At 36.1% G+C, this 21,326-nt stretch overlaps 1 protein-coding gene across 5 annotated transcripts in view; it reads left to right on the top strand.

Annotated features, from left to right (window-relative positions):
- The window catches only part of MND1 (meiotic nuclear divisions 1), a 41,404-nt gene extending 28,079 nt beyond the window's left edge, over window positions 1-13,325 (top strand). For 4 of the 5 annotated variants that reach the window (XM_087724296.1, XM_014069021.2, XM_087724294.1 and 1 more), the window contains 2 exons: window positions 10,725-10,769; window positions 13,096-13,325. In XM_087724296.1, the coding sequence (XP_087580422.1) occupies window positions 10,725-10,769; window positions 13,096-13,202 (152 nt within the window). In that variant the 3' untranslated portion in view covers window positions 13,203-13,325. Of the gene's footprint in view, window positions 1-9,013; window positions 9,108-10,724; window positions 10,770-13,095 lie in introns of all 5 variants that reach the window. The other variant, XM_087724295.1, reaches the window with a different exon arrangement.
- Window positions 13,326-21,326: the final 8,001 nt, after the last annotated feature.

The following is a 21,326-nucleotide window of genomic DNA, read 5'->3' as shown; positions in this document are numbered from 1 at the left end:
ACCAACTAAGAGTAGAAGGAATAAAGACTTTTCTTCATCTGAACATTGTACTTTGAGTGATGTAGTTTAGAATCAGTCCTCTCCTCTTTTCTCCACTCCTCCCCTCCCTTTCCATTTCCTCTCTTCTCCTGCATAATACACCTGATTCATATTCAATTGTGATACTCCAAACCAGGTAGATCATTTTCACATATACTTCTGCCATATATGTTTCACCCTATTATCTTACATTCCTGTCTTAGATTAGGTACTTACTTGCTTCTTCATTAAGTCAAGTACAATTTGTTATCACCATCCCTATCATTTATACAAAATAACATTTTCCCCATGTTATCTCATCTCTTATCTATGAACAAATTATAGACACTCATAATTCAGTCCTAGTTAGCAAAAGTCCCTAAAAGTTACCAGAAATATCAAGAAACATGTTAATATATAATCAAATAGATCAGTTTCATATTCCTTTACTTTTAACAGTATTATCTTTTTCTTTAAAAATACAAAACACTCTCTTCTTCCTGTATCTTTTATCTATAAACAAATCTTCAAAACCTTATCAGTCAGACCCAGTCAATAAAAATCCATTAACAGTTACCAAGAACATATTAAGAATCTTTATTTATTTAAAATCCAAATCCAAAATAGCCTGATTCTCCAACAGTATCTTCTTCTTCTTCTTCTTTTAAGAGAAATTTCCTAGTGTTATTTCCCCAAATATCCTTGAATTCTTCCAAACTTAAATAAGTTCTCCATTCTGTACTAGTGGGTTTCTTTTTTTAGTTCTTTCTAATTGCCTCTAGTGTGCAGCCTTCAAAGTCTTCTCTTATCATGTTTTTATCTAACCCATAATATTTTTTCCATCAAAAGATTTTTTACACTTAGATTCAAAGTGTTGTACTGTATCTTTTTAACAGAGTTTTAAGCAACCCATAAGAAAGATTCTAATAATTAATTTCAAAATGTTATTTCAGATCCAGTTGGCTCATTAGTCCATTTATAACTTTCCACAACACCATTCTAATGTCCCTTTTGCTTCAGGTTTTTTAAATTCTTAAAACTTAACATATTAAACTTTTTTTTGCTGAGGATTGAAGGAGAATCCTCTAGTATAATGAAACTTGTTGTGTCCAATGTTCTTAGTATCTAAAAGCACTTAAGAAGCAAGTTTGTAAAGTGATTAGGAAAGAAAGTGAGTGAACCCAGTATACATTTGAAGTCTCCAAACTCATGATTTGAGCCAAGGTGACTTTTCCTCAACTTTGAGAGCTCTAAACCCTGGCAGTGACCACTGTTTGTCTCTTTGTGGGCAACTTGTTTGGAACATGGGGCTGCTTTAGTAATATAAGTATTGAAATTAAGTTTGCATGTCAGGAATAAATGCATTCAGTTGTTAACTGCATGTTATTGGTAATAAAAACACTCATAAAGATATTTGTAGATAACACAAATACTGAGAAGTCATCACTTAAAATATATTATCTAATTTGCTTTCAGGGTAAATTGGCTTCTCTTTTCCTTTTGTATAAAACTGCTTCTTTAGATTTACCATTTACTGTATTTTTCAGAGTATAAGAAGCACCTTAGTTTTTGGGAGGAAAATACGGGGGGGGGGATTCTATCTACAGGTATTCATCTGGCTAGCGTCCTTCAGCACAGCTTCAACTTCATTACTTCACTGGTTGTGAACACGGGCATATGTGCCTCATTGGGGCTGAAAAGCAACTTCTAAAGCACAGCTGATCATCACAGGGAGCTGCAATTAATAAAGCAGGCAAAGTGCGGAAGAGGTAAGAGAAGGCAGCACCTGTTCCAGGTTGCCATTTTGGGCTCTGCATCTTGCGTTTTCAGCTTCCAAATGCTCTGATCACCGCCCAAAACCACAACGCAGATTGGCGGCGATGTGCTCTGGCAATCCCAGCAGCCTTGAACCGGTCTCAAATGGAGAGTTTGGAGGCTGAAAACGTGAGGCCCAGAGCCCAAAAATGCAAGCCATTGTCTGTGGCAATCTCTGCAACCAGAAAGAGGACACTCGGAGGCTGAAGGGTGGGTGCCAGCAGGTGGGTGGGGCTACGTTTGGAGTATAAGACGCACACAAATTTTCAGCCTCTTTTGGGGGGGGGATGTGTCTTATACTCAGAAAAATATGGCTTTTACTGGATGAGTTACAATAAGTCCTTTGTGAAAGAAATATTTTGGATGATTCTATTTGCTGTTTTCCATGAAATCATTAGTTGCATGTACGTAGGGAAGCATTATCTCTTCTTAAACATGTATTATGGATTTCTCTTAAATTGTGAAAATGCATAAGCAAAGCCACATCTGCCTTTATGCTTCAGAGCAAGAAATATTAAAAGTTAGCACATATCTAGGCCTATATGGATCTACATTGTTAAATATTGGGTCTTTGAGTATTAATCAACATGCATTGTAAAATATAATAATGCCAATAACATTGTTATCAAAAATATAATTTCTCTTTTACTTAGTTTGTTGAGCACTTGACTTTGTATTCAGCAGTGGAAAGTGATCTGGAAAAATTACTGCTGTATTTTTCAGTTTTACATAACCACACAGAGCAGTTCCCAGTCTTCCACCCCCTAAATATCTGGATAGGAAGCAGCTTGTCTTTATTATTTCCTATTAGTGCATATATTACAAAAGTGGAAAAAAGAACAGCAAGCAAATTCTTCCTTTTATCAGCTGTGAGCTAGCCATTTGTTTCAAGTTTGAACTGATACCATCAGTTCATCTCATAAAAATATTGCTAATTATTCAAGATATCACTTCATATGTAGCTTAATGATAGTGCAAAAGTGTGGAAAATAAAGCACAGAAGGTCTACCAAGATTTCCAGTTGATATATGATAAAGGGTGACCTTATGGCAACCTTATGAGCAAAAGTTCATAAACTTGTTCTGACAATTATATTGCTCTTGCAGGGACTTTCCAAGGATTTATTTGATCACTACTATCCACTGTATCCATTGACTTTCCTTTTTGCGTTTCTTGCCAAGTACAATAATTCTTTTTAATCCATCATGCACTTACATCAAAGTATTTAAGTTTCTTCTTGCTGATTCTTGTCTCAAGGAAGCAATTAGCCTTTGTTTGATCCAGAACTGATTGACTGTTTCTTCTTGCAGACCCTGGTACTCTTTGTAATGACCTCCAGGTCCATAAATCCAAGGTGTATATTTTTCAGTCTTTCCCAGTGCCCAGTTTTCACAACAATCAATTACTATTAGAAAGACTATGCTTTAATTATTCTGATCTCTGCTGTGATTGAAATGTCCTTATTTGCATGGTCTCTTCTAGGTTTCTTTACAGTTATCTTCTCTATATTTCTCTGACACACTATTTCCAACTATTCCATCTATTTTCACTGTGAGAAAATTCTCACATTTGTCAGATAAAGTCTCAATTTAATTTGGAATTGGATTTTGGCTAAGACACATCTGAACCCTGTAATCTGGGAAAAGCTTGAGCCAGTTTATTTGGAAGAAATGAATAGAGCTATTGCAACTGTGAGCTTAGTTACATGTTCTAGACCAGCTTTGCTGGCTGAGGAATTCTGAGAGTTGAAGTCCACAAGTCTTAAAGTTGCCAAGGTTAGAGACCCCTGGCCTAGTCCTATGCCCCTCCTCATTAAAGCTTCTTGGAGGTGGCACATGGCTGGGTCCAAGTGGTGATTAATTCCTTTTGGTGGGAGGAGGTATACTTCCTTCCCTGAAGGTGGAGATGGTGCACCTGTTTCTCAAGAGGTCTTTCTTGACCCAGCCTTGCTACACAACTTTTGTTCAGCCTCCAACCATTTGGGAAAGATTGATGACAGGGTAATTCTCAGCTTCAGAGAGCCATGAATAAAGCAAATTATTTGGCCCCTTTTCTGTCTAGGTTCAAGCCAGTGTATAGTACAGAGATGGGATTGGTTGCATTTGCTGATAACCTTTAGAGGAACTGTCTAGGTCACAGGTATCTAACTCACTGCGTCACGTTCGTGATATTTTTTCCATTGTAGAACTGGGGTGGACGTGGCCTGTGTGTGACACATCCGGGCTGCGGGCCACCAGTTTGACACCCCTGGTTTAGGTTCTCCTGGCTCTATCAGCCGTTTTTTTATATCATTGACCCTGATTCCATTTTGGTCTGGCTTAAGAGTTTGGAATTTGGAATCATTGTTTTCTGGTGGGTCTCCTTTTTTCTCAGTGGCATGTTCCAGTCAACGTTGGTGAAGGAGTGAGAAGCCCTTGCATGGGGCACCTCAGGGCTTAGGTATCTCCTGTCCAGAGGTGGGTTGCTCCGGGTTCGGCCCGGATCAAGTGAACTAGTAGCAGCAGCGACAAGAGGCTCTGCCCACCTGCCTGGATGCTTCTGCGCATACGCAGAAGTGTCGCACACGCACTAGCGAACCAATAGTAAAAATAATAACCCTCTACTATCTATATGTGGAGACAGTGCGGATCTGGGAGGAGTTGAGCTGACTTCAGGTCAATCCTGGCAAGATTCAGTACCTTTGGAGTTTTGATCCCTCAAGATCTGGTGCCTTGCTGTCTTTATGACATTGCACATCCTCAGACTAAATCGGTGTGCAGTCTGAGGGTTCTCTGGGATTCAGCTGCTGTTAGAGAGGATTTTGCACGGATTTGTCTTGTGCAATAGTCATACCCTTTCCTAGTTCAGGAGCCTTTGCTAATGGTCCCTCACACCTTAATCAGTTCCCGTTTTGATTATTGCAATGTGTTTTACATGAGCCTGCCTTAGAATACCCTTGGAAGCTACAAGTAGTCCAAATGCAGCAGCCCTCACAATACTGAATATTCTTAAGTATGCCCATCTTACACTTTGTTGAGCAAGTTGCATGGGCTCCCAATTTCCTTCTTTGCAATTCAAGGCACTGGTTATCACTTTTAAAGTCCTGCATGGTACAGAAACAGGTTATTTGCAGGTCTGCCTGTGCCTAAGATTACCCGCACTTCCCATGAGATCAGGCAAGCTCCAGATCCCTTCCCTGAAATCTTGCCACCTAGTGGTAACTCACAAGTGTGCCTTTTCTGTGGCTGCCCCTTACATTATGGAACGCCTAATCCCCAGGGTGATTTGGCAGCCCTCTCTTTTAGCCTTTCAGAAGACCATCAAGACCTGGCTTTTTACTCATGTGCTGGGATAGAATCAGGATATCGAGCTAGTTGTGGGGCATCCCAAGGTAGAATTGGGCACAGGCTTTTTTATTTGATTTCATGGTTTATGGTTTTATAATTACTGGGTTTTATTGTTGTTGCACACTGTCCAGAGTAGTGTTCAAAATAGGCATGGGAACCTTTTAAATAAATAAATATTCTGGAGTATATTTTGGGCTTAATTGCGGTTGTAAATCGAGGATTACCTCTATAGTGCTAGAGCAAAACATAATATTTGCATGACACAGAGAAGCATATATGCATCAGTTATGCTACCATCTCAATCAATAGCCTTCTTGGTAGGTTCTTGCATTATAGGTTAGAAAATCCTATACTGCACTAATTATAAAAAACGTACTTAAAATAGCATTTTAATTGATATAAATCAGTCTTAATTTAAATGGGATGTATCTCTCTTTAAATAGAATGTATTTCAATTATACTGTATAATGCACCACTTTTGGATCCACCCTTTAAGTTCAATTTTACAATTTCTGCTATAGAAGCAAATTTGTGTCTTTAAAAATAAAAAATATTGTACTCTAGAATTCACCACTTTTTATTGTCAGCATTTGAATAGGTTTTGCTCCCAGTAGGTTACTCTTCCTAGAGCAGTGGTTCTCAACCTGTGGGTTGGAACCCCTTTGGGGATCGAATGACTCTTTCACAGGGGTCACCTAAGACCATCAGAAAACACATATTTTTGAAAAAATACGGAAATAGTTGGGGTCACCACAACATGAGGAACTGTATTAAAGGGTCGCAGCATTAGGAAGGTTGAGACCCATTGTCCTAGAGTAACAGACCCAGACCTAGAGAAGAGTCATTGCTTTTACAGGAGCTGTCTCATTAGTTAAATACAAAGAATTATTCTTTCAGAAAAGTACATAGCTGCAACTCAGGGCATCTATCAACGATGATTTTGGAAGGTACTGGAATAAATGAAGCCAAGCCAAAGATAGAATAGCGTTACAGAAATGCTTTCTTTTGGATGGGGGGAGGGGAAGATTTATCATATACTGTGTTACTTGATAACTAAGTGGAAAGTGTTTCAGAGTATTTGGCTATTGTTGACTGAAAAAGAAACTCTCAAAATTGCTTGTTGGTGGATATTTGCAAGCTGACAACTCATACTGGTCCAAGCTACTTCTTGTTTTGTAAATTCAGCTGTGCATGCTTGATGTTTTTTCAAGGTCAAAAGTTTTTTTTCTTTTTTCCTTTTTCCTTATTTCACTACATTGCTAGTATATTCTCAGTGAAAATTCAAGTTATATTTATTTTTTATTAAAGTAATAGTTTGTTATTTCACAATACTCCACACTTTCTAAAATAACAATTTCATTAAAAGGTTCTAATGCATTTAAATCTCTTTTCCTGTTCTTTCCCTTTCCCTTTTTGATTATAGCAAAACCAATATTAATAGCTAAAATATAGTATAATCTTAAATATAACAGCAGCATACATACATTTTGTCTTGTTAGTTGCCTTCCCACAAAGTATTTTTTTCTGTTGAGTGCTATTTCTAAGAAAAAAACTACTCGAAGAATTTTGAATGTCTTACAATTTAGCTAAAATGTCAAGTTAATCCAGAAATTTATGATTGGAACTATATATGTATAACTGTATTATATCTACAGTTGATCCTTCATACTTTTCTTAGTTCTCAGTTAAACAATCAGCGACTGTTCAAAGTTGCAATGGCACCAAATGAGTGATGCTCAAAGTTCCAATTGTCACATCATTCTTTTAGTCATTTGTTTGTGATTCAGGCACTTGGCAACCACCTCACACTTATGTGGTTGAAGCAGTGGGTGGTCACCTGATCCAAGTCAATGGGTAAGACAGAAGGGAAGGTTGCAAGCTGGTCCCATAAATTGCCTCTGCCATCTTTTTTTCTAATGAGCTCGCTACAGAGTACGAGATTAGTTGCATCTGCCACACAGCACACTCCTCACCTGCAATCTGTAGAACATGCACATCTGTCCAATATTTGCAGAGCACTAGAACAGCACTTTCCTTTTGTGGCTGCACTCATTAGCACTCACCCATCTGCTGGCCTGCTTGCAGGCTGCACAGAGCCTATGACTTCATTCTGGCTTCCCCATTGACTGCTTGTTGTAAGACAGCAGTTTTCCAAGATCACAAGTCATGGTCACATGAGGTCCTCACTTAATAACCTGCAAACTTTGCTTAATTATAACAAGGATTACCAAGATTTACCATCACTAAGTCATGCAGCCATGTGACATCGCGCATGATAAACAACATCACTTCCTGTTGGAAATTCCAGTCCCAATTACTATTTATTTATTTATTTATTTGTCTTGTATGCCGCCCACTCCCGAAGGACTCCGGGCGGCTCACAATAGATAAGGGAAAGGGGATAAATAGACAAAGACAGACCTTTGTAACTTGAGCACTACCTGTGTCCTTGAGGTAGGGGCAGGCCTGCTCTTTCTAAATCTGCTTGCCCCCACAATATACTTCTTGATGTGCTACCAAAACTAGGCCAGTAAAGCTGCTATCCTCAGATGGAATCAGGACTACACTTGTAGATGACTGCTGCCTGTAAATTCAGAGATAAGAGCAAGTGCAGAGAACAGAAGCCGGGAGGGAGGATAAAGGACGCCTGTCTCCTTAGGAGTTTTTTCTATTCTACAGAGGCTTCTAGTTGTTCTGCTCCCACTATTTTTTCTATTCTTTAGCAAGCACAGAACTTTTCCAAGCAAAGAAAAAACAACCTAAAACACCCTTTGGTTGCTTGGATGGGCTCTCTCTAGCAAAAAAGCCCAAGAGATCCTAGAGCCTCAGAGCCTCGTGGCTAGAGAATGAATGGTCTTGCATCAGGGCATTTTGAAACCTGCTGGTCACTGATCTCCCTCAGCGTCTGGATCAGAATGTTGGTAAAGGGGGTTGTGTTGCGTTTTCTAACAGAAAACTCTATTTGCCTGTCAGATCAACTTGATTTAGCTTTAGCCTGCCTCACTGGAACAGAATCAGATAGAAACTCCATGTGATGACATGTCCTGAGCAAATTTTTAACAGGTCTTCATGTCCTGAGAGCAAGGAGGATGTCTTAATAACACCATTAAGCAAATAACTGTTTGTCATAGAGAGTTGACAAAATTGTTGCAAGTTATTTATGTGTCTTCTGCAATAACAAGTCAAGTGTTCTGTCTTTTAAATCAATAGAGTGGTGCTTTAAAGCAAAATCTTGTTTCCTTCAGCTATTTCAGGCTTGTTGAAATTAACTCACGAGATGGAACATTGGTTTAGTCTTACTCTGTAGTCCTATTTTAGCCAACATTGGTAAGATTGTTAACATTAATTTGGATGTATCACTATTTATTCAGGAGAACTAAATTTGTCTTAGAATTGTGCATTTTAGGGTCCTGTGATCTGGCTAAAAATATTATACAATACTTGCAGTGGAAAACTATAGCTGACTTTCAGCAATTTTATTTATTGTCTTATCAATATTTGGCAGAGGAGCAATTGTAAATTTTAAAGAAATACAATAAAAGTTTTTTAAAATTCTATTTGTATAAGAAGATTTCCGAGCATGTGGGTTGCAAACCCTCATGTACTATAAGACCATCTTTTTACAGACAGAATTGCAGTAGAGTGTAAGAAAAAGGACTATGAAGAAGGAAACAGTAGCACGAATGCACAAGGGACTCAAACATTAGGCTAGAGAGGAAAGAGAAAATGGGCTGTGGTTGTTATCACACTCTGTCTGCATGGGAGGAAAGAGTGAAAAAATAGTTTAGTTTTTTGCAAGCTGCAGGCATTTTGAAGCAGGTTTTTTACTTCTCTTTTTTTTCCTTTGATTTCAGTGAATAAGAATGGCTATGTACAAAATAAGACCCAAATTTCAGGAATTATGCAAAAGCAAGCAAAAACACTCTATTACAAATGGTGTTTCAAATTTTAAGTATTTTTGCTTATTTCCAATAAAACAAATTTATAAAGTTATAAAGTTTTATCATTAGTTTGTTTGATATTTTGATTAAAATATGATTATTAAAAATAACAGATTTATTTTTGATCCTATGCTAACTACAGTGAAATCATACTGTAATATTGATTCATTTTATCATTTCAGAGAATATGTATAATTTTAGATGAGAACATGTCTTTGTAATGTAATTTACAGGATACTTTTTTCTTATACCTTCTTTTTCCTTTCTTTTATTTTTTTTAAATTTATGATGATTTTTAATCAGAAGTTAAATTTTATTTACAGTTTAGCATACTATGTTTCATTTTAAAAACATTTTTGTTTTATATGTCATGGCAAAGCCAAAAGTATAGAAGCTTTTCTAAGTATTTGCATTTTTTGTTTAAAGCAGCTATATGATCTCATCTACAAGTTTTAAATAAAATAGTTCGTTATGTTAGAGGCTAGGACCTTGATGGCGAACCTATGGCATGTGTGCCGAAAGTGGCACGCAGAGCCATCTCTCCAGGCAAGCGAGCCATAACCCATTGCTCTTCTGGGTTCTGGTGCACTGACCAGCTGGTCTTCACTCATGCCGGGGCATCGGAAACCTGAAGAGCAGCTGCCCAGTGCACATGCCAGGAAAATGATCTTCTGGTTTCCAGGGCGCACATGCCACGTGGTCTTCTGGTTTCTGGCACACATGTGCACACAAAGACCAGGTGGCTGCTGCGCATGTGCACCCCAGAAACCGGAATATCATCTTCCTGGTGTGCATATGTGCAACCCCATGCACGCCCCATGCATGCATATACAACCTCCACATGGGTGCATGCGTGCATGTCTCCCACATGTGCCCTGCCCTCTGTGCATGCGTGGCAGAGACCTGAAAATTGGATGTTCACCTTAATCAGTGTTTCTGTTTCTATAAGCAAACAAACTCATTGGTGTAGAACTTTGGATACAGAAGCTTTCAGCATACCCTTATGAACTTTACTAGCTGCAAATTCCCATTTTATAAATTGTTCCATAGCAGAGGAAAGTGAATAATGAGAATATATGAACTGGCACATTAAGAATTTGCCCAAATAATTTCTAACAAATGAGCAAGGGATTTTTACTAAAGGGGCAACATTCTGTAATTCATCCATGTTTTTTTTAAATAAATGTATTCATCTTTGATGAAAAGTACAAATGAAAGCATTGTTTCAAATAACATTCTTCATTATGCATCACAGAATTCAGATATCCTAATTTTTAAAATTTTGTACAATAGATTGTTTCTTCTTAGAGCATAGCCTTTTGTAATTCAATGAAGCACTAAATGATTTTTATTTTCATGTAGTATAGCCAAATATATGTCAAGAATTTTCAGTTGTAACTGATAGAAGGCATTACTTCAGCATGTAATTTCATTTTGATGTAACTTTACTAATCTTTGAGGATTGGTTGAATATTAACTTCAAAGGAACAGTAAAACATTTTCAAGCTATTTAAAATGCATAATAAGTTTGAAAATATAGTTTTATTCTTTTGGGTCTGTTCAGCTATTGATCTAATGAATTGCTTCTATGGAATTTTATTTGTTTATTTGTTCTTCTTTTTAGGTCAAGCAAATAAAATAGCTAAGGAAGCAACCAACAGATGGACTGGTGTGTCTGCATTATATTATTTTACAGCATTCATTCTTTTGTGAACAAAAATAAATACATGGAAAAATACAAGCTTTAACTTAAGATTGTAATTATTATTATTTACATAAAATTGATTTATTTTTGAGGCAACAGATTGCTGAAAACTCATTAAATAACTATTACTGGTGAAGTTTGCCATTACTTGTAATATAATTTTTGTGATTTCTGATTCATACGTTTTAATATTTTTGTTTGTTCTTATACATTTTTGCTAGGTATCACTTATTATTTGGGTATTAAGCATTTTACACACATACACACACTCAGTGTAACAATCTTCAAGTAATCTTCAAATAATTTTGGTTGGTAGAAACTAACCAAATATTTGAATGAAAAGCAGTAAAATGTGTAAATTAATTTGAAGTTACTTATTTGAAGGATTAGAGTGCACAGTAGTATATGATTCATGGTAATCATACAAAGCAGCTGACACAATAAATTGGCTTGCTCATTGTAAGATTATTGTGAATGTTGATATGAATGGTATATAATTTTACATTGTAATTACAATTTCATCACATCATATTAAATCATATTCCACATTGGGACAGTTTTCCAAGAACAGTCATGTGTAATCAAGTCCAAAATTATTGGTACTTAATCATGTTTCAGCATCATCAATTTTATCACTGAGAAGTAAATTTGCATATGTTACCTAAAATGAATCAATAAAACTGCATAAATAAAAAGAATTGTCTTCTATATGAAATTTCTAGTTCATTGAAATAGTTTTTAGAGACTCTTCCGCAGAAGTTTAGAAGTAGCCAGCTGGGAAATATGCTTTTGATTATAGAATTGCCATTTACTAGGTAGTCTTCGACTTATGACCATAAATGAACCCCAAATTTTTGTTGCTAAGGAGTTTTGCCCCATTTTACAACCTTTCTTGCCACAGTTGTTAAGTAAATCATTGCAGTTCTTAAGTTAGTAATACAGTTGGTACGTACTAAATCTTGCTTTCCCATTGACTTTGTTAGAAGGTGATCATATGATTCCAGGAACACTGCAGCCATCATAAATATGAGTCAGTTGCTAAGCATCTGAATTTTGATCATGTAACCATGGGGATGCTTCAACTGTTGTGTTTTTTCAGTGCCATTGTAACTTTGAACAGTTACTAAATGAATTGTTCTAAGATGAGGACTACTTGTATTTAGGATTGCATTTGGCATTTTTTTTATTTTTCAAGACTTTATTTTAAAGTCTTGAAAAGCTTAAAGGTTTATTTTTATTTTAAAAAAATTTCCCTATAGTGTGAATTTATTCTTTTGAATTTTCTATTTCAATTGCTAGTAACTGAAGGATAAAAAATAACATTGTTTGCAAGCAAACAGAATACTTGATTTCTTTCCTTGTGATTTTCCATCTCTTTGTAACAGTTTAGTATCAATTGTCATGTGGGTAACTCCTGTTGTAAAATTAACTTATACTAAATTGGAAAAAAATGTGTGCTAAATATATTATTTATGTCGTCATATACTTACTTTTTCACTTCATGACATATGCACCCCTATTTTATTGTACTCTTTCTCAAAAACCTTTCTCCCTCACTGCTTTGACCAGTTCTTTTGAACAGTCAAGCTTTATTAAGTGCAATTCTTTCAAAGTTATAATCAGTTTTATAATTTTTGTATCTGTTTGATACTAAATTGGATGCAAGATACCTTGCAGGAAATACTGTGACACTTAAATCAACAGGAAAAATCAAATCAAGGTTAGCATTATAAAATCTAGAGGCTCATAATTTTATTCTATTGGGTTGTCGGCAAATAGATTAGTATTTCAGTCTTCTATTTCAGCGTAGAGAGAGGGAAGGATTAGTGTCTTTTTTAAAATTCCTGAATTTTGGTTAAAATCTAGATAAGAGTCTAAATAAACAGGAAGAAAAACTGGTGCTTGCCAGTGTAGAAACCCCCAGAGACATAACTTTTCAATCACATATAACTCCTCAGGTAAAGTGTGTAGCTCAGTAGATTTTGTGCTGAACTGTTCGCCCTGTGCCTATGACGCAATCAGTTGCCTTTTGGATAATTATTACTGCTGAAGTCTCATACACAGAAAGGGATTTCAGTGTAGTTGTTAGCCTCATTTCTACATGAGAATTGGAAATCACAAAATAATCACTGTTAGACCAAATAGGTGATTTATGTCTGAGGAAGGGCCTCAGAATAACAATTTGTAGATCTGTTAATTATCTTTAAGCACTAAGGGTCTTTTATTATGATTATCATTACAAACACTTGAAGCCCTAATATCCATTGTTTTTCATTTACCTTATCTACAGATAATATATTTGCTGTAAAATCTTGGGCTAAACGGAAGTTTGGATTTGAAGACAACAAAATTGACAAAACATTTGGTATACCAGAAGATTTTGACTATATTGATTGAAAGTGTTTAATAAAAAAGATGCCTTATAACTTAATATTGTTCAAGATGCTTTTATTTTAAATTGTATTTCATTCCTACCATTACTAGTACTGTAATTAATAAAATCTGAAAACCCTGAAGTCATATTGCTTTCTTACACTTTGATCTTACTGATAATTGTCTGAAACAGAAAAGTTATTTGCAGACTCTGTGCTTTAAAATCTGTGGTACTAGTTGCATGATAAAAGTAACAAGCTAGTCCTTTACAAAACAATGAAAAAAGACAGGAAACTGTTCAATTATCTAGAATTATTTGAAAAATTAAAAGGCATTAAAGGGTTTTAATGATACGAAGTGTTTTACCTGGAAGTTGAGTTGAATATATTATCTTGAGTATCTTTTCCACATATTTAATTCAAAAAAGCCAACTTCAGCTGTATAATTAAATAGACTGGTTGTTTTATCCGTTTTGTTAAATTGAAGTGAATAATACTGAACTATTTTAAAAAGTGAAATCTAAAGAAAGCCAATTAATATAGTTTAGTGGAAAAAAAGAATGTACAATGATATTAATTTGCTTGCTTCCTATTACTGACATTTGATGAAGACCTTGAAGGTTTCAGTTCTTATTCGTTAGAGCTCATAGCATTTATTTATAGCATCAAATCCATTTATTCATACAAGGGTACAAATATACAACAAAGAAGGAAAAATGTTGCTTTAAAAACTCTGGAAATGTTTAATATATTAACATATGATTAAGTTTAATTCAGCTTATTTTTTTCTATGAGCCTCTTCATCAATAGCAATTGCAGGAGCTCCACTCTGGGTCCCATTGTCAACTTCACCAGTTCTGTGCTTTGTTTTGTTCTAGCTTGTATTATTTCAATTCAGATTCAGTAAGCCAGTTTAGACCCTTGCTGAAGTTAAAAGATAAAAATATTTTTATCTCTTGCTGACAATCACTTATACACAAAATGAAAGTCCACACAAATGAGGAAGAAGAAAACCCCCACTTTGTACATAATGAGAATGACAATAGTGTTCTGACAAAATACAACTACAAGATCTATGCCTGCCAGGCATGCTTACCTATGCATGGAGGAAGAGCCACATAATTCATTGGAACTTATTGTAAGGTGAGCATGAAAGCATTTCTTTGTTCTTAGCATTTAGCACTAGCTCTTACTGGTTAACTCATTTCTGTTTTAAATAGAAAGTTCAAAATAATTAAGTAGCCTTAGGATCCCTTCACTCCCTTAATTTTCATTGCAGATTACATGGAATACAATTTTTTACTTAAAAACAGGTTGCATTCCAACAGGCTGTTCATAAGTCAATTTTAAAACAATCAATGTATGTGCAGTGCAGCGTAAACTATTTTTTTCTGTCTTCTAGGTCAGAGGTTCCCAACCCCCAGTCTGTATACCCACAGTGGTCTTTGGCATGCCAGCAACTGGGCTGTAGAAACAAGCAAAGCATCATCCGTGGGATGCAGGTAGCAAGTGAAACCACGCCCCCTCCGGTCCACGGAAAATCGTCTCCCCAAGGAAGCAGTCCCTGGTGCCAAAAAGTTCGGGTGGGGCTGTTCTAGGACCTTCTAGGTTGGATTGGCAGACAGCTTTGTTCATAGCGGTGGAAGTTCATAACTTGAAACTGCAAAAGACGACTTTATGTAAATAGAACTAACCAGGGCATAGCAGCCTATATGTACTTAGCCAAAGAGTAAGTCTAAATGAATTTAACAGAATTAATATCAAAGTTAGTAAGCACAGCTTTGTGCTTGCTGAGGTCAGATTTTCAGTTGGTCTGCTTGTTTGTCTTGATTACACTTTCCTTGTATCTGTACAGAAGGAATGGTTTACATGTTTGTATGTAGATGTGGACCAATTAATTTTGCACATGGAATGTTTTATTAAATATTTATTCTCATGACCTTGTTGATTTTGGAATGAGGCCCTTGGATAGAAATGTACATATTGTAATTATAGGTACATATTGTGTCATGAAGACATTAGTTGGGACAAGAGTATCTGATATTGTTCCACTAATATTTGACAACCATAGTTGACAAGGAAAGAGCTGAAAAGCACCACAAGTTTTTGCATGAACTTATAACCATTTTTGGAATCTTTTTTTGAGATGGAATAATCTTAAAATCAAATTTTTTCATAAATTAATTTACAATAAATTAGAATGGATTCTGATCACATTACCCTAAACTAAACTACCCAAACTTATTTACTTTGGTGTGCCTGTTCCAAATATATAATTTTTGCAGTTTTCCTTACTATGATGTATCTTTGTATATCATTTTCTTAAACATGCACTATATGCGGACTTTTGCCTATTTTTAATTTTGCCCAGTTCTCTGTATAATTTTTTTCTTTAGATGTCAAGATTAGCTTGCAGCAGGTCCAGGCATGTTATATATCTAGTTTGGTCTTGATCTAAATTTCATTTATTTATCTAGCACAATGAACTTAATATGAGGAATGTTGGCCTTTGATGGCTAGACATAGTGTGTTTAGATTGTGTCAGCCTTAAAATTAGGCTGTCTAACCTTTTCAAAACAGGTTACCAATATCATGTCACCTCAATGAACTAGTGTTAACATTTTTATAAATAGTATGTGAGTGTAGATGAAATGTGTTATGAGTTATACTGCATATATAAAGAGTTAAGGGATTATGAAATGCATTTATTAACCAATATTTGCCTTTTGTTTGTATTAAACATGTGATGTTTGCAAAGGATTTAATCTCCTGACAGTTTTCAAGGTATATTCTTAACACAAAGGCAACTAACACCTTCTGTAGCATACATCAAATACCTTATTGAAGAAAAAGTGCCATGTCCATTTTAAGGTTTTTAAAAATTAAGACTGACTGAATAAAGAATTAAAGTCAATAAATAGAATAAAGTAAAGGGTAAGATTGGCACAAATAAATAGTAAAAAAAGATTGGACATAATGATGAATTAAGAGTTACAGACCATATTTACTGGAGCTATCTGAATGAAATATATTGGAACTTGGGTTTTACTCAGTGGGTTAACAAGTGAAACAGTAAGGTACAAAAAGTATACCATGTTTTCCCGAAAATAAGCCCTAGCTTGATTTTTACGCGTGGGCCTAATAGAATCCCTACTCACAAAATAAGCACTAGTTAAGACCCTGCCCACTCCAGGGTGCACAGGGTGGGGCAAGCACATGGGTAAAAATCAAGCTAGGGTAGGGATGGTGGGGTGGAGCTGTCCTACTTAACTTCAGACAGTTGCATCCAGGCCTCGCACACCTTGACACCTGCCTTGCTGGCCCACTTCTGCTGCAGCCACATGCCAGAGGTGGGGAGCGACACATGCATGCAGCATCAAGCAGCTGCAGAAGAAGTGGGCCAGCAGCAGGCTCCTGATGGGTGGGGCTGTTGGTGCTGCCACCGCGAGGTGTGTCAATGAAAAATAAGACCTGGTGCCTTTCTTGGTGGTTAAAAAATATAAGACCATGTCTTATTTTGGGGGAAACATGGAGAGTAAAATTATTATTTGACAGCTAACCACTAAATGAGTAGAAATTTTTGTGAAGTTTGTGACTCATAGAATATAAGACATGGAAGGCTTATAGATATTTAATCTAACAGCTCCTCAGTGCAGGAATTCCCATTACAGCTTCTCCAAGCTTCTCCAGCTTCTGTTTAAATAATTCCAATGAAGTAATGCAGTAATCTACCTGCTCTTTCATTAATTGTTACTATTCAAAATGTGCAAGTAAACTCTATTCTTCGTAATTCAGTCTTATTATTTCTTGCCCTACCTTCTGTAAAAACTGAACAATTATTCCTTGTCTCTTTTACATACCTGATGACAGCTATCCTGTCTCAGTGTAGCCTTTTCTTTATAGTCTAAACATATTCAATCACCCAACCATTCCTTGTCAGGTTTCTTCCCCTTATAATCTTGGCTTTTTTCACTGGATATTTTCAGTTCATTAATATTTTTCTTAAAATGGTGTAAGAATTGGATGGCGTTATCCGTCTAATACACCATATGGAAGAATTAAGAACAAGCTTTAATTACACATTTCAAGGATAAGCAACAGACTTTTTTTAAAGCAGGAGTTTGGACTACTCAGCTGCTAAGATGTATATCATCAGTTTCATTGCAACCATTGTGTACAAAGTATGAATCAGTATTTTGTTGAGAGAAGGATTATATGAAGTGTGGAAGGTTCATTCAACTTAGAGACACACCTACATCTTTTTCAGACTCACCCAATGTATATTTTGAGGGATTGAAATAGACAAGGTAACCATTTGCCCATAGATGGTGTAATTTCTACAACCTGAGTTAGCACTGGAGGCATAAGAATGAGGTATGGACTAGATTTATGCAATGCATATATAAACTAGTATTAACTATATAATAGTATTCTAGTCCAGAACTTTATGCTTCGTTACAAATTTACTATTTCATTAGTGAAATGATTCACACACGTATCGACGATCAGCTAATCATCTCCTTTTACCAGAAGTAATTAGGACTTGGATGTCTCTTTCACATAAATATCAACTGTATAGTATGGTTACCAGCCATATTTCAGAATGTTTTCAATCAGTGGCTGCCAAAAGTTGTGAAAATGTAAAAGCCATTTTGATAATAGCTTAAAAAATGGCAAAGAGTTTTGAAACAGGTCCACTAAGGGTACCTCATTTTCAAGATCCAACTGCTTTTTTCTGTTTCTGTGTTTGTATTGTCTCTGTGTGTGTATATGTATATGTATGTATGTATGTATATATGTATATATATATATGTGTGTGTATATATGTATGTATGTATGTGTGTGTGTGTGTGTGTGTGTATGTATGTATGTATGTATGTATATATATATATATCCTTGATCATCCAACAAGAAATCTCAAAAGAAAAATAAATCACTGTTGTTTTTTTCCTGAAATGTTCAGAAGTCATTTTTAGCACTATTGAGATACGATGTAGGGTCCTGGCACACTTTATGCTTTCCATTATGAAATTATTTGTATTCATATTCCTTGCCTAAAGTAACCCATAAGTTAAACAACTGATAAATAAATAGATCTGCTTTGCAGTGATCCAGCTTAAAAAGCAGCATATTTCAAACCACACTATAAAGGTTCAGTTTGGTGCTCACGGAAATCCTGATAGTCATAGTGGTTAGGTCTGCAAGATCTGGGAATATTCTAAATTCCCATCCTTATCTGGGATTGCACTTCCGCATTTGAATATAGTGTAGAATTGGAAGTTCTCCTGGAAACAGTTCCTGCTCAGTAAGGAGATGCCAGCTGTAGCCAGAAATATTTTTGACCAACTTCAACTGGTATGCCAATTGTACTCTTTCTAGATTAGAGAGCTCTTCAAACAGTTACTCATGCCCTGGGCACCTCATGGCTTGACTACTACATTGTGCATTGTGTGTACCACCCCCACCACCCCGAAGCTTCAATTACTACAGACTGCAGCAGCACAAGCAGCAATGGGCATATCTCAGTAGGCCTGTGTAAAATATCTGTTTTGTGAGTTGCACTGGTTGCCAATTTGCTTTCAAATGTGATCCAAGATGCTGGTGGCCACCCATAAAGAACTATATAGCTTATATCCTGGTTACTTGACAGATTATCTGTGTCCCATTGTATCTGCCTGGCTAGTTCAATCTAGCAGAGTTGGTGTGCTCTGGATTCTGTTGATTAAACAATACAATCTGTCAGGACCCTGGAAGCATGCCTTCTCTGCAATAGCATCTACCCTTTGGAGTGAAATTACACCCCCCGCCCCCGTTCAAATGGTCCTCACCCTACTGCTGAATAACTGATTCTTCATTAGGGCTTTTGATAAAAATAACCAATAGCCTTTTTTTTTTGTTGCCCTTCAGATTTTTTTTCATTGCCATTGTTCTGTCTTGTGCTATTTTTTATGCGCGTGCCCGGGGGGGGGGGAGTTGTTTAAAACATTTTAAAATAGAAATAAATACAATTGTAAATCATATATTGAAAGACCACTCTCCATGGGACAAGAAATGCTGGAACAGAATCATTAAAGGATGCAAAAGGAGGGACAAAATGAAATGTGAATGACAAAAATTAAAATAATTTTTAAATTATTTTAAATAATTAAATTGAACTGTTCTATTGTCCTGTGGTGAATTGTCTGGGAAAGTTGGCCACGTGAGTTGGCTGTGGCGAATGTGCTGTGGTGAGTTGGCCAGGGCAAATTGGCCACAGCAAGTTGTACCATTCTGGTTTTCATTTACCTCTAGAAGAGTTGGTCTCTAGTGAATCATGAATGATTCCAAATATATGTTGTATTGGAGATGATGAATTAGAAAGCAGTTTTAGGCATGGAGTTGTTTTGAACTTTCCTTGTACAGAGAGATAACACTGCAAAAATCTGATGCCCCAATTTAGTATCCTGTGAACAATGTGTTCTCCCATAGCATCCTCCAGAAGACTAGATTAGAAAAGGGCTCCAATATCTCTAGAATAGCTCTATGAAGCTCCCTCACAAAATGTATGCATACATTTTTTCAAGGAGTAGAAGCACCAAATTAAAGAATTCCTACTAATGTCATGAGTTAAGGTTTTCTTCCAATTTCCCATTTTCAGCAGCAACTGTAAGATATTCTTCTGTTCAACACTGATCTCACAGGACTTTACATCCCACAGTATTCATCTCTTGAATCTTCCAATAATCCTGCCTGGTTTTAAACCTAATCTCCCACACAACTGGATAGAAACCCACATTCTTGGAAGCTGAAAGTGCCTATGCTTTTTTTAAAACACAAAAACACTTTTTTTTACAAGAAGGAAGTCCAAATTTGGGCAGTATGTCATAGTACCAGTTTGAAAACTCACCTCCTGTCAGCCACAACTTACCAAGCTAATTGTGGGCAATGCTTTCCAGACTTTCAAGAATAAAAATGAACTACATATTCATTGTATTTATCTTATCCTTGCAGTATTGTATGTGAATATGTGTCTGAGCATGCATGTTTCATTTTCATTTGTTAGAAAAATGGCTTATGAAACATTCCCTGATTTAAATAGCTTGGATTTGATTGTAAAAACATTTTATGAATTTTTTAATTTTTTTTATCTCTTAAATATCTATGGAGATTCTCAGACATCCAGGTCATGGTTGTCTCAAAGGTGTTTTTTGCCTAGAAGGTAACCAGAGTTCCTTTTTTTTCCCTGAAGAAGAACAGAAGAAGCTTCTTGGATGAGAAATGAAATGTCTTCAAGGAAAAGTCCAGTTACCTTTAAAAAAATGGGATTATCTCTTAAACGTACCTGGCATAATAAAAATGTGAATTCTAATAGATGACTTGCTATTGCAAAAATAGAGAGATTGGCTATTATCTTTTTGCTTACTGTCTTACTAGATATGCTGTATTCTGTGATATGAAATTGAAAGACCTGATGGAACATAGGTTTTGGCAAGATATTTTTTTCAATTTAATAAAAGTAATTTACAGAGCAATGCGTACTTTAAAAATGAATCAGAAGTACAAGTGTGAGCAGAACACTAGGTCACTATTTTAAATATCACATTGAAAATATGCTACTTTAATAACATGAATCATTAAAACAGTGGTGTTTCTGTTGGCATTTCAAATAAGTCTGAAAAATGATGCATATTTTGTGATGAGTAGAAGATAGGAGGTGGGCTTGTATGAAGCCTGAAATACTTCTCTGGACATTTTTCAAAGTATGCACAGCCCTAATAAAATACTATTGTGATTTCACGCTGTTTCAGGTTAGTGAGAATCAAATACATAGAGGAGAGTTGCCATTTAACACAGGGGTGTCAGACTCAATGCCCGGCAGGCAGGGTTGCAGGAGGCCGTTGCAGCTGAAAACTGAGCTCAAGAGCCTGTATTCACTGGCAGAGTGCTCAGGCCACCAGAGACGCCCCAAACATGAGTGATGTCAAGCTGGCCACACCCACCCGGTCCCCTGAGGTCAAACAACCCTGATGCGACCCTCAATGAAATTGAATTTGATACCCTTGATTTAACATATTCTGGATAGTATGGTTCCAGCTTTGATTATTGTCATTCATACAGAATATGGGATTTTAGAGTATTTTACTTTGTACTTTACAATACCCACAATATG

This window comes from Thamnophis sirtalis, unplaced genomic scaffold (genome assembly GCF_051295495.1).
Source record: "Thamnophis sirtalis isolate CommonGarterSnake01/CBP01778 unplaced genomic scaffold, rThaSir2_p1.2 scaffold_10, whole genome shotgun sequence".
Taxonomy (NCBI): domain Eukaryota; kingdom Metazoa; phylum Chordata; class Lepidosauria; order Squamata; family Natricidae; genus Thamnophis; species Thamnophis sirtalis.
This window is presented reverse-complemented; position numbering and strand designations above follow the sequence as displayed.